The 12414-nt window shown below is 43.2% G+C and overlaps 1 protein-coding gene across 1 annotated transcript in view; it reads right to left on the bottom strand.

The window, feature by feature from the left end:
* The window catches only part of SSH3 (slingshot protein phosphatase 3), a 158696-nt gene that overhangs the window by 75581 nt on the left and 70701 nt on the right, over positions 1 to 12414 (bottom strand). The window contains exons 5-9 of the mRNA XM_073686147.1: positions 10655 to 10726; positions 10509 to 10574; positions 10236 to 10427; positions 1502 to 1583; positions 65 to 193 (exon numbers count right to left, since the gene is read on the bottom strand). Coding sequence (XP_073542248.1) covers positions 65 to 193; positions 1502 to 1583; positions 10236 to 10427; positions 10509 to 10574; positions 10655 to 10726 — 541 coding nt within the window. The remainder of the gene's footprint in view (positions 1 to 64; positions 194 to 1501; positions 1584 to 10235; positions 10428 to 10508; positions 10575 to 10654; positions 10727 to 12414) is intronic.

Here is a 12414-nt window from a genome sequence, read left to right as displayed (position 1 = left end):
TTAGCGACAATGTACTTTAAGTCATAGAATTGAGAGAAGAAAATCTTCCTTTATAAGACCATACCAAATAAAGATAAGGGAAGATCTCTGAGGGTCGGTCCATTTGAGCTAGGATCATGATCATCTCATTATCAATGAACTCTGTATAATCCTGAAGAGCACAGCGAGTATGCTGCTCCAACGCTGTGCGCACCTGCAAAAGAATGGGTAGAGGAAAATGATCATAATCTAATACAGGGAAAAGAATACTGACAAGCTCGCTCTTCAGTCCAGAAGGCAGCACTGTAGCCTCTTCTGCACATTGTCTACATATTAAAAATTAACACAAATGTCCAAAGACTATCAGTGCATACCACTTCAGCGCAAAGTCAATCAACAGAATTCTGAACACTGATACATAGTTCAGAAACAAAGAAAAGAAATATGCATAAAGATAAAACATCAAATCTTTATTTCTATAAAGGTAAAAATCACACAATAAAAATAGAAAAAATAGAAAGTGAAACCGTTAACCCATCCACATGTAGACAAACCAAATATTTAAAAATAAGAGAGCTCAGATAACCAACAGTATCAGAATTCATATGCAAAAAATCACCTAGTAATGGTATCCTGTGCTCCTGAGGAGTGTTACAGTGTATTCAACAAATTACATATACACAACGCCCCTTGGAATAAACAATGGCGAAATGGCGTAGTCGGGGGGTCCACACGCAAGTAGAGCCACACCCACAGTAAGTGTATAGCATCTATTACATGATCTTTAACTGCTGTGTACTGAAGCCATAGAGTACTGGCACTATGCATTTTATACATGGGTTATTTCAGGCAGTGTAATGGTTGGTTGTGAACAATGCACGTTTATTAGGTAAAGGCTGCATTTGTAATGTTAACACTATTGTCTATTACGTAAGCATCAATTTACATAATCATCAACTCCTGGGTATTGAAACCCTTTAATATTTGCACTGTGCACTTTATATATGGGCCATTCAAGGTAATATAATGATTTGTTCTGTCCATTATAATGATGTCTTAGTCTCTTGCACTTCCTTTATATGTAATTTGTTGAATACACTAACACTCCTCAGGAGCACAGGATACCATTATTAGGTGATTTTTTGCATATGAATTCTGATACTGTTGATTATCTGAGCCACAGCTCTCTTATTTTTAAATATTTGGTTTGTCTACATTTGGACGTGTTACCGGTTTCCCTTTCTGTTTTTTCTATTTTTATTGTGTGATTTTTACCTTTATAGAAATAAAGATTTGATGTTTTATCCGTATGCACATTTCTCCTCTTTGTTTCTGAACTACGTATCAGTATTCAGAATTGTGTTGATTGACATTGTCTACATAGTAGCAGTTGTGGTGGGTATTGATGTGAATCAGGCAACGCTGCAGTACCCAGCACAATCCTACTATCCTACTGTACACAGAGCCAGCTACCTGTTCTCTTCCCTACATCAGCCAACCCAGCAGTTGGTAACATTTTTACCTGTTTAGATGTTATATTCTCAAGATCACTCTCTCTCAAGATATCTCGTAGCTTTTTCCGGATGATCTTCTCAGTTTCTTCCCTAAGTAACAGAAAGAAAAACTCAATCAAATTGAAAAGTCCAACAGTGAGCATTCTTCACCTTCACAATGCTTTCATCATAGAACCGGGATACCTCGAAACGCGTAGGACTTTTGGCCTTCACGGTACGTAGTTCAACTGCTATGACGTCACATGCTCTGTCGCATGGTTACCCCCTGGAGCGCCCTGGTCTTCACCACCCACGTTGCTACCAGGATATTGGGGGAGTTACTCTACGCACAAGCTCAGTGCATCCTACCTTAGGGATCCCCACTTTACGCACTCTTGACAATTAACAGGAGCAACGTGCACTTTTGGACATATGACTTCTTCTATCAGTAAGTGAACAGCATTATCGCTCTTTGGCATCTCCTGTTCGATACATATTAAGTGCTCATTGATTCTACCTTGTGGATGCATCACTCTAGTACATCTTGATTCTTGCATTTGCAACTGTATATTTCATATAACAAGTGGTATTTTTGTGCTTGTGCTATCTATTAAATTTTCATTTACTGTGCATCTAATTCTATATGTATATTGGTTTTGTATTTAGTTTAGCAATCTAGTGCTTATTGGCTCTACTTTGTGGATTTAGCATTTGAGCGGACATTGCTTCTTGTATTACAGTTTTGCTCAGTGGTGTTCTTTTTGTGCACATACCGTTGATACAGTTTCCACTCACTGTGCATGAATTATATACACCTTGCTGTATACAGTTACAAGGGATAACTGGGTCTGCGGGGAAAGCCTTGTCTGCAGCAGTGAACTTGGTAACAATATTTCCACAACTAAGTATCAGAAACCGCTTTTTTACAAGTGAAAAGTGGACATCTGGCACACACTATAAAATCAATACCAATAGGTGAATTAACTCGGATAAAACAAAATTGCAGTGATTCAAATAAATTAGTGAACTCCCAAAAACACACCAATAACTTAAAAATAGAGGCTACACTAATTGGATATTGAATCATGCTCACAATAAAATTGAACACAAAAGATAGACATGCATTACTACATGTCTGCACGTCTAGTTTCCCTCAATCTGAACAGTCACCTATTACTTTCCCTGCAATATAGTAACCAATTTAATTTGATTAAAAATATTAATAAATACATACCGATATTATTTGAAGCTGAAAAACTGGAACACTTGTTATCTAATAGGGTGAAAATAGTAGTACATTCTTTCATCAATCCTTTTTGGCTCCAAGCCCCGAGCCAGAGAAACCTGGCTTAGGCATAGAGGATTCTATAAATGTGGAGCTACTCACTGTAGACTGTGTTCACACTCAGTTTAGCAAACCAATTTTGCAAATTCGTCTGGCGCTTACATTAATTGCAATACAGATAATATTATTTATTTGATAATATGAACTTCTTGCAATAAATAATATGTGTGTTGAACTGCAAGAAAAATGAAAATTAGGATATGTGAACATCTCAATGATATTTCATGGTATCCAAGGGGTAAAGTTTCTCCTTGCAGAGAGTGACATGTTAAGCATGTCAAGGTGAGGAGAATTGTAAGCCACAATGCTACTCTGGGAAATATGCAAATTGTCTCTTCAGAGAGGAAGAGAACTGCCCCTCGTCAGTGCAAAGTGTGAGATATGGTTTGGAAAGAGAGTGAGAGGCGTCTGACCGGTATCCAAGGGGTAATGTTTCTCCTTGTGGAGAGTGACATGTTAGGCTAAGATCACACGATGCGTTTTCGTGGCGCGGCGAAAAACTTGTAATAGGTCTGCCAGGTAATGCAATGCGAATCCGGATATGCTGTGCACATGATCCGGAAATTTCCGCTCTGGATTCGCATTGTGGTAAAAACAGCAGCATGACTATTGTTTGGGCGTTTCCGCCGCAAATTCACACCCACTGACTTGCACTGAATTGCAGCAAACCCACAGGTATAATATCTATACCTGCAGATATGCTGCATTTCAATGAAAGTCAATGGGCGCGAAATCGCGCACGAAACGTGCTGCGGGTGGTACCCGGGTTGGAAGAGGAGGGCAGTAGTCTGCTCTCCCCAGCCCGCGGTCAAAAAAAGAAAAAAAAAAGTAAAAATAAAAAAAATAAACTTTATACTCACCTGTCCGGCAGCCAGCGGTATACTGCGTGGAGCAAGCTGATGCTCACCTCACCCTGGGAACATTCGCAAGAATGTTTCCAGGGTGGTAAGCTCATCGGGGCTGATCAGCTGATCTCCTGCAGCATGTATATTGATAGGAGTGATTTTACACCCCTGTCAGTATACAGTGCTGTGTTCTACAGCAAGGACATCAGTGATGGCTGATGTCACTGCTGTAGAAGTGACCCGGATCGTCGTGGGACAATTGTTGGAGGTACGTGGACTACATCATTGACGGTGGACAGGTGAGGGATATGGTTTGTTATTTTACGTTTTTTTTTTTCAGAAGATCGATGGCTTCGCGGACGAAGTGTACTAAAAAAAAAATTGTAGAATCCAGTGTTTTTTATTTCATTAAAATACTTTATTCTGGCCGTGTCTTTTATTGAAAAAGCGGCGACCATTTTACTATACGGTTAGTAATGGGGGCATCTTATAGACGCCCTCCATTACTAACCTGGGCTTCACGTCAGCCGCCAAAACAAGGCTGACCTGAACCCCAACCCCATAACCCCACTCGCCACCGCTACAGGGCAATGGGAAGAGCGGAGGCTAAGCGCCAGATTTGTGACTGCTGAGGGGTGATATTAATAGCTGCGGAGGGTGAGAGTATCCATGGCCCCTTCCCTGGCTATTAATATCAGCCCGCACCTGTCTAGTTTAGCCTTTCCTGATTAGATTTTATAGGGGGATCCCACATCAATTTTTTTTCTGGGGTCCCCCTGTAATCTAGCCAGTAAAGGTTAAACAAACAGCTGTGGGCTGATATTAATAGCCAGGGAACATTGTTGGCTAATGGCCCCTTCCCCGGCTGCTAATATCAGCCCCCAGCGGTCGGCTTTCCCTCTGCTGGTTATAAAAATGAAGCAGGAGCCCACGCCATTTTTTCTTTTACATTTTAGGCTCTGTGCCCACGATCCGGACGTAGCAGTGCTTTGAACGCATATTTTTTGAGGCGTCCAAAATGCTGCATTCTATTGATCGCTGGTAAATCCACACGTGTTCACTGAACCATGTGTATTTACCGCATTCTATACATTCTAGTGGTCAAATTTCTGTTGCGGAGACTAGCGACTCCGCAAGAGAATTTGACTTGCTGTGGTCCTGAAAGACATGCCGCATGTCAGTGTTCACGGGTGATCCGCAGCCTCTGATGCACGCATAGTGAACATGGGATTTCTAGAGATACCATCCACTATACCGTAACATCTGGACACTGCGGGTTTGATGCTGTATAAACACGCAGCATCAAACCTGCAGCGGCTCCTGACCGTGGCCATGTACCCAAACTCACCCGCAGCATGTCAATTTCTGTAGCGGACACGCTAGTCTCCGCTGCAGAGTTTGACCGACTGAAGTGTCATTAAATGCGGTGGATTCACATGTACCGACAACAAAAGTTCAGCATTAGAACACCACGTTTTGGATGCAACAAAAATGTGCTGTGTCCAAAGCGCTGCTGAGTGCTATCGGGGGGACATATTGGTTAACGAACCAGCTGTCACATGTTATTTAATGGCCAGGGACCATGTTTGCAAATGGCACCTTCCCAGGCTAAAAAAACAGCTCACAGCAGCAGCATAAATTACATGAATAGAAATGCTAATGAAGACTAGGTGAATGGGACTAGCTGACACCCAGCTCTTTTGTTTGGTGATGACAAGGTGTCAATCAGACCTTTTCATGACCAAAACTAATTTAAAGTAAAGTAAAGAGTTAAATAAACACACAGACACAGAGCAAACACTTTATTTGAAATACAACAGACACATTCTTTAATCATTCAAAATAACAAATATACTCACCCCAGTTCTGACGGTAATCCAATGGTTTAAGCAATGTCGCCCGAAATAACTTTATGTAGCTCCAAAAAGCATTCACGGATGTACAAAAACGCTTCAAAAACGCATCAAAAACTCCCAGAGTTTTTCCTGCCAAGGAGATGCAGAAATGTTCAGGATATTTCTGCTTCAAATACTGATCATGAGCACATAGCCTTAGGCATGTCAAGGTGAGGAGACTTAAGCCTGACAAGGGGCAGTACCGCGAAACACAGTGTCAGCAAATTGAGATTTTGGTTTTGGCTAGTTTCCGAAGTCATGTGATAAGGCTCCTTGAAAAGTCAATATTGACTTTTAGGATTGCTACTTCCTAGAGGTGTTACTAGAGTTCTAGTTCTCTTCCTCTCTGAAGAGACAATTTGCAATATTGCACATAACACAAACCAACACATTTCGTCTGCAGCAAATCATTTCATCACTGCACATTGCAGAAATACATGTACTTTCACTGTATTTGGCATATTAAAAATTAAACGTCTGCCCCATTGTGGGAGCATCAAAAAGCACTTACAGGATACAGAAGCTTTTTGGATGGATTTTTCCAAACGGAATAAACTTAAAAAGAAAACCAATGTTTCATTACTAGCTCGACAATATTCCCTTTCATATAAATGTTAACGAATATTTACTATTAAAATAGATGTGCCTTGTTATTGATTGTTTCAGGAATTCCAACCCACACTGAGGGACGACACCGGGGAGATCACGCAATATCTCACAGTTGCCGTCACGCCGTCCGCCTTTCGTCCGGAGTCGCGAGCACGCAATCCAGACTACTCGCTACGTGGATATCGGCAAGCAACCAGTGAGCGTATGGCGCCACACCTCGGGGATTCCAAAGCCTGGAATCCGTGTTTAACGCCCTGACATTAATATTTTCCTGACATCTCCCCCTCTTTGAGGTGGCGTAAGGGGCGATTTACAGATCGCCCCTTTAAGCCAACCTCCTGGCCCACCCTTCCTGCAGATCAGACAAGCCGCAGATTCACTTGCCCACCAACCTGAGGGTCCAGCTTTCCGGTCACCCTGAAAGGTTTGGGATACATTTTCTCCACACGTCCGACAGGCTATGGGTACCTTCCTCCTATACTCCTGACAGACAGGGGGACACAATTTCCTGTTACCTTGCCTGGTTATGTAGCCTCCCTTTTTACCTGTCATCATTTTTACCTTGGGAGCTGTGCTCCCAAGAGGGGAGCTATGACCGGCCATGTCACAGTCCATCATGACACTGGTCGTCGGCACGGGACCACTTTTCCTATGATCCCCGTGTTTCTCCCCATCCTTCCACATCACCTCTGGAGCAGTGCTAGTCAGTGGGCAGCTACCACCGACCATGTTACCATCTGGCGTGACACTGGTCACCTGCACGAGACGACCTGCTTCCTGGTGTCCGTGCCTGCTCCCCTTGCCCCTAGCACTTATACTAGCTCGCAGGGTGAGGCAGCCGAGTTCCCCTTTACCACAACACACACTTTTATTAGACATCACCTTGACATTTTTGACAGCGGCATTACATGACATATCAGATCTGTGAGGGCTGTCAGGGATGTATCGGGCAACCAACCGTCCCAGATCAGTTCCCAATAGCACATTAGTGGGGAGATTCTCAGACACCCCCACTTCCCTTAATCCTCTCCCCACACCCCAGTCCAGGAAAACTCGGTATGGGACAGCGAACACCCAAACCCGGTGACAGACAGGGTCTTTCCAGAAATGAGTTCCTCTGGTAACACAAACTCGGGGCGGATCAGGGTGTGTTCTGCACCATTGTCCTTAAGGCCGACATTTTCCCACGGTAGCGGGTTGTAAGTTCTCCCGGGCCCAGCCAACCACCCCACCCACAAAAAGAATGGCTGCAGTAGGCCCTGGGGCCCAAATGCGAGGATCACACCCCTATGACTAAACGAGCAGGTATGATATAAGTATAGAAAATGTTATATACTCATTATATGTGCGCCAATTTTAATGAAAAAAGCGTGTTAGTGATGCACATTGCATCACTAAGAATGCAACGGGGGTCGTTTACATAGTAGATAAGACATTACAGGTTCCCTTTAACCTCATGATTCTCAGTAGTCACTATACCACGAGTAAGAACACATGTAGCGTTTGAAACATGTTGGTTTTTATTCTGTTTGCATACCCCTTCTAATGATGGAGTTTTAGTTTAATATTGGAATAAATTGGATGATTTTATCCTCAAGATCTGGATCATTTTCACTTTACCTTTTGCTATGGATCATGCAGGTTTCTCTGAACGGAGGCTTAAACCCGATATATATTGAAAGTGGGCTGGTCACATTCTCGATTTTTTCCTGTGACACAGATGACTAATGACTTTCAGATGTGGGGTGAGGTCAGGACAGCTGAGTTTAGCTGTGTTACATTACAAACCCTATCAGTTCTCCTCCCCTCCTAGCATTACCAGGTCTGCTGTACTGCCCCAACCCCTATACTGAATACCCAGAGATGAGAGCTCAAATTGTCAAGATCACACTCATGTCTGATGTGGTCAACCTGTTATCGCTCTGCAGTAAGATCAGAGCATGGTGGTCATTATATCTCACACAGGAACGATCTCAAACAGGCAGGTGAGACATGTGTGAGATGTAATCGCTCTGCAGTGAGATCAGAGCTGCATTACAAGTTGCTTGAGCACAGCAGACATGTGTGCAAGTGTGTTTATAAAACAAACAGATAATCAGGAGAGCCGATAGAAGAGCTTGTAATGGGACACAGCTAAACTCAGCGGCACGGCTCTCCCAACACTGACTCACAGAGGTGGTTAGACCACGTAATCAGGGCTGTCTGTCATTATATCTCATACACTGAGAAACCTACTCTAAGATAAAGGAAAGAAGGAAACACCCCCATCTTATGTGTTGCTCCTGCTTATGATTGGTCAGCAGCATGCAGGGAGAAGTACAAGCCCCCAGTGAAACCTGTCTGATAACACCCACTTGTCACTCTGGGTATGGGGAGAACCCAGCGTATACGACGGGAAAAGGGGAGGGAGCCCTACAACTAGGAAAAGAGAGAGTGGAGACCCCTAAAAAGATCTGACGACAAACCCCGACTCCCCTATAAACCTTAAATAGGCTCTGCACCTATCGCCGAGCAGGAAACCTAGCCCTAGCTGACCCTAAGGCTAGGCCCTAGGTAGGGAACGGAAGTGGTGAGCGTGAAGTCAGCCCCCTACAACTAAAGTACACACAGGGGAAACAAACAGGGGAATACACTTCACTCCAAGATGACACCAGAGAAAGCACGGCAACTATCCATGCGGGAACTCCAAGGTAATTCTAATAGACTACTAGAATACCTGGCCTGAATAGGTATAAACAAGCCATCACCAGTAATTCTGAGGGTCTGAATGTATTTAAGGACACAGGAAGGAAGTGCTGATTAACAGCAGAAAGGTGAGGATAACTCAGGGTCCTAAAGAAAAAGGTATAATCCCCAAGCAAGGTAAGGTTAACCGCTGGGTCCTAAAGGGAGAGGAATAATGAAAAGCTCAGGGAAATGTTTGTAAGGCCAAACGCAGCAACCTTCTACAGCCGGACACAATATGACTGTCTGTGAATCCTGACACACCCGTGACACCACTTGAAGGTTAAAAAAAGTTAAGTCATTAGGTGCCAATGACTTAATACTCTGATTGCTAATATCTGAACAGAGAGGTGAAATATTATATATTATATTTTTCCACCCTAAAGCATAAAACATTTGGTGAAAGGTCCTCTTTAAAAAGGTTGTTCACTTCCCTAACTCAGTTACTGGTTTTGCCATTAATGCTTATAAATAATGACCATATATTTTTCTGCCAAGTTTCATGTTGTTTTATGCCTTTCTGCTTTGCTTCCTGTGACCTAGCATCAGCTCCGCTGTTAGAGCCACCTTGCAGAAATGATGGGAGTATCAGTCGTCGCTTGGCAGCTCTAAAATGGCTACCACAAACAGGCTAGGCTACTCATTTTCCAAGAGCCCTGGGGTTGCCCTGGCCTTCACCAATTAACCCCTATACAGGAGTCCCTGGGCAAGGGCCACAGTCAGCTGCTGTTCGGTGGCGCAAGGTGGCAAGAAGGATAGTCAGGTAGCTGGGTCAAAACCAAGAGGGCAGCAAAGGTACAAAATCGTCAGGCAGAAGTGTCAATAAACAAGCGGAGGTCAAAACAGGCGAGGTGGATCCCAGATTGCTTCTAGGCTGCCCGGATCTCCATTACCTTCAGTTACCAGTGCCCCGGTCTGCACCATCAAACATCAAGTAAAGGTAGAGGAAACCGCCATTCTTGTGTCGTCTGGTCATTATCTGCACCCTCAGTTCTGCACCCCAACATCCACAATCCCCTACATTAACCGCAGCGGTAGCCCTGGGGCCCCGCTTTACCAGTGGGGAGCAAATATATCCCAGCTGCGTCACCAACGGCCCCAGCGGTCTCTTTCAGCAGCCGCGGCCACCTATAGCCGCATACCATTGGTGGCGTCACAAAACTTTTCCCCTAAATAAACTGTCCTTTTTATTGACCGCCTAGGGCCCCGGACCGGGTCACGCGCCTGTGACTATCCCAAGGAACCGACCGACCCGGTGGCGAGTACCCCACGGTCCTAGGGGGCGCGTCACATTTTATTACATTGAATGCTTAAAGTTATCAGTCCACATCTCATCATCTCTCACCTCTCAGGGGTGGTGGGATCCCTACGTGTAGATGTAATGTCTGACGTGGCTGTCCATGCATTAATACATCCTTGGGGTGAACGGTGATGATCCAGGTAATACACCAACCCAGGACATAGACTGGCACCACCCGGAATATAGTTGTTTGCTTCTGAAGCCTCACAGGCTTTGTGGAGCATTTGCAGGAGAGCCCTACAATGACATGCAATCACCGAATTACATAACACAGTATTAAATACCCAAGTCAATGGTTGCCTTTAGTGTAAAACTCACCACATCGTTTGTACAGATATAGGTTTAAACGCCCTGATGTCCATCCCACACGTAACACTGAACCCACTAGGGAGACAAAGAAGAACGTTAATTATCTAAAGCCAAATAGTTACTATAGTAAACCATCATTCTGGCAGTGCACTTACCCGTCTCCATCTAGGAAGACTTGCGTATTGCTCCACACTGGTAGAACGGTTCCAATTGTGCAGACATTGGACCTAAAAAAAAAAATAGTAGTCAGAAATGATAATTACTTACAGGAAATTTAATTTTACAGAACCCACAACTTAAACTGATGACTGAACTGGTTACACCAGACTTTTCACCAGCGAGAGATGAAGTGTCAACAACCAGTGGAAAGGAAGCCTAGAGCAAATAAAAAGACAACTCCCAGTTTTTCCTTTAGTGGATTAAGGAGTACTTGCGGGGAAAACGGACCATATACAACTAGGTCCAGAAATATTTGGACAGTGAGACAAGTTTTGGCATTTTGCCAAAACATATTCAAGGTACAGTTATATAATCAATATGGGCTTAAAGTGCAGACTCAGCTTTAATTCAAGGGTATTCTCATCCTACTTGGAGTAAGAGTTTGGGAATTACAGTTCTATAATATGTAAGTGCCTCTTTTTAAAAGGGACCAAGAGTAATTGGACAATTTTCTCAAAAGCTCTTCAATACAGTCAGCAAAAAAAAGTGCACTGCTGAGCTTGGGAACTCAAAAAGGCCTGGACATCCACAGAAGACAACAGTGGTGGATGGAAGCAGAATCCTTCTCATGATGGAGAAAAACCTCTTCACAACATCTACCCATCTTCAGGAAGTAGGTGTTTCAGTATCTAAGCATACCATAAAAAGAAGACTTCATGAGAGCAAATAGAGAGGGCTCACCACAAGGTGCAAACCATTATTCAGCCTTAAAAATAAAAAGACCAGATTAGACTTGCCAAAAAACATCTAAAGAAGCCAGCCAAATTCTGGAAAATCATTCTTTGGACAGATGAAACTAAGATAAATCTGTACCAGAATGATGGGAAGAAGAAAGTATGGAGAAGATTTGGAACGTCTCATGATCCAAAACACACCACATCCTCTGTAAAACATGGTAACGGCAGTAAATGGCACGGGCATGCATGGCTTCCAATGTCAGTGGGTCACTAGTGTTTATAGATGATGTGACTGAAGAGAGGTGCAGACAGGTGAATTCTGAAGTGTACAGGGCTATACGTTCTGCTCAGATTCAACCAAATGCAGCAAGGTTGATTGTCCATCTGTACTGTGAAGCGCCGTTCAATGACCCAAAACATACTGCAAAAGCAACCCACAACAAGGCATCTGCTATGAGGCACACAAGTAGGGCTTTTTTCAGCAGTCTATAACCTGTATGCCCATATTAATAGTTTAGATAGGTCAAATGTGGTGACAGACTTCCTTTAAGGCAGAAAGACCCACAAACAAGCAACAACTGAAGTCAGCTGCAGTAAAGACCTGCAAATCATCACAAAAGGAGGAAACCCAGCGTTTGGTGACATCCGTGGCTTCCAGACTTCAGACAGTCATTGCCTCCAGAAGGATTCTCTACAAAGCATTAAAAATAAACATTTTATTTATGGTAAAGTTAGTTTGTCCAATTACTTTTGAGCCCCTAAAACGAGGAGGCTTTGTAGAAAAATGGTGGCAATTCCTAAATGTTTCACAGGATATTTTTGTTCAGCTCCTTTAATTAAACCTGAAAGTCTGCACTTCAATTGCATCTCAGGTGTTTCATTTTACATAAAAAATAGTGGCACGCATAGCAACAATCACAAAGATTAGGTCCAGAAATATTTGGACAGTGAACAAACTGTACATATACTCCAAAAACAGTAGATATCATTATGTTTCAGCCATCCCTGAAAAAGAAAAA

Source organism: Phyllobates terribilis, unplaced genomic scaffold, assembly GCF_046119375.1.
Source record: "Phyllobates terribilis strain yellow unplaced genomic scaffold, ASM4611937v1 Scaffold_5__5_contigs__length_657084704, whole genome shotgun sequence".
In the NCBI taxonomy this organism is placed as follows: domain Eukaryota; kingdom Metazoa; phylum Chordata; class Amphibia; order Anura; family Dendrobatidae; genus Phyllobates; species Phyllobates terribilis.
Note: the sequence above shows the minus strand (reverse complement) of the source record. Positions and strands in the feature narration are given on the sequence as shown.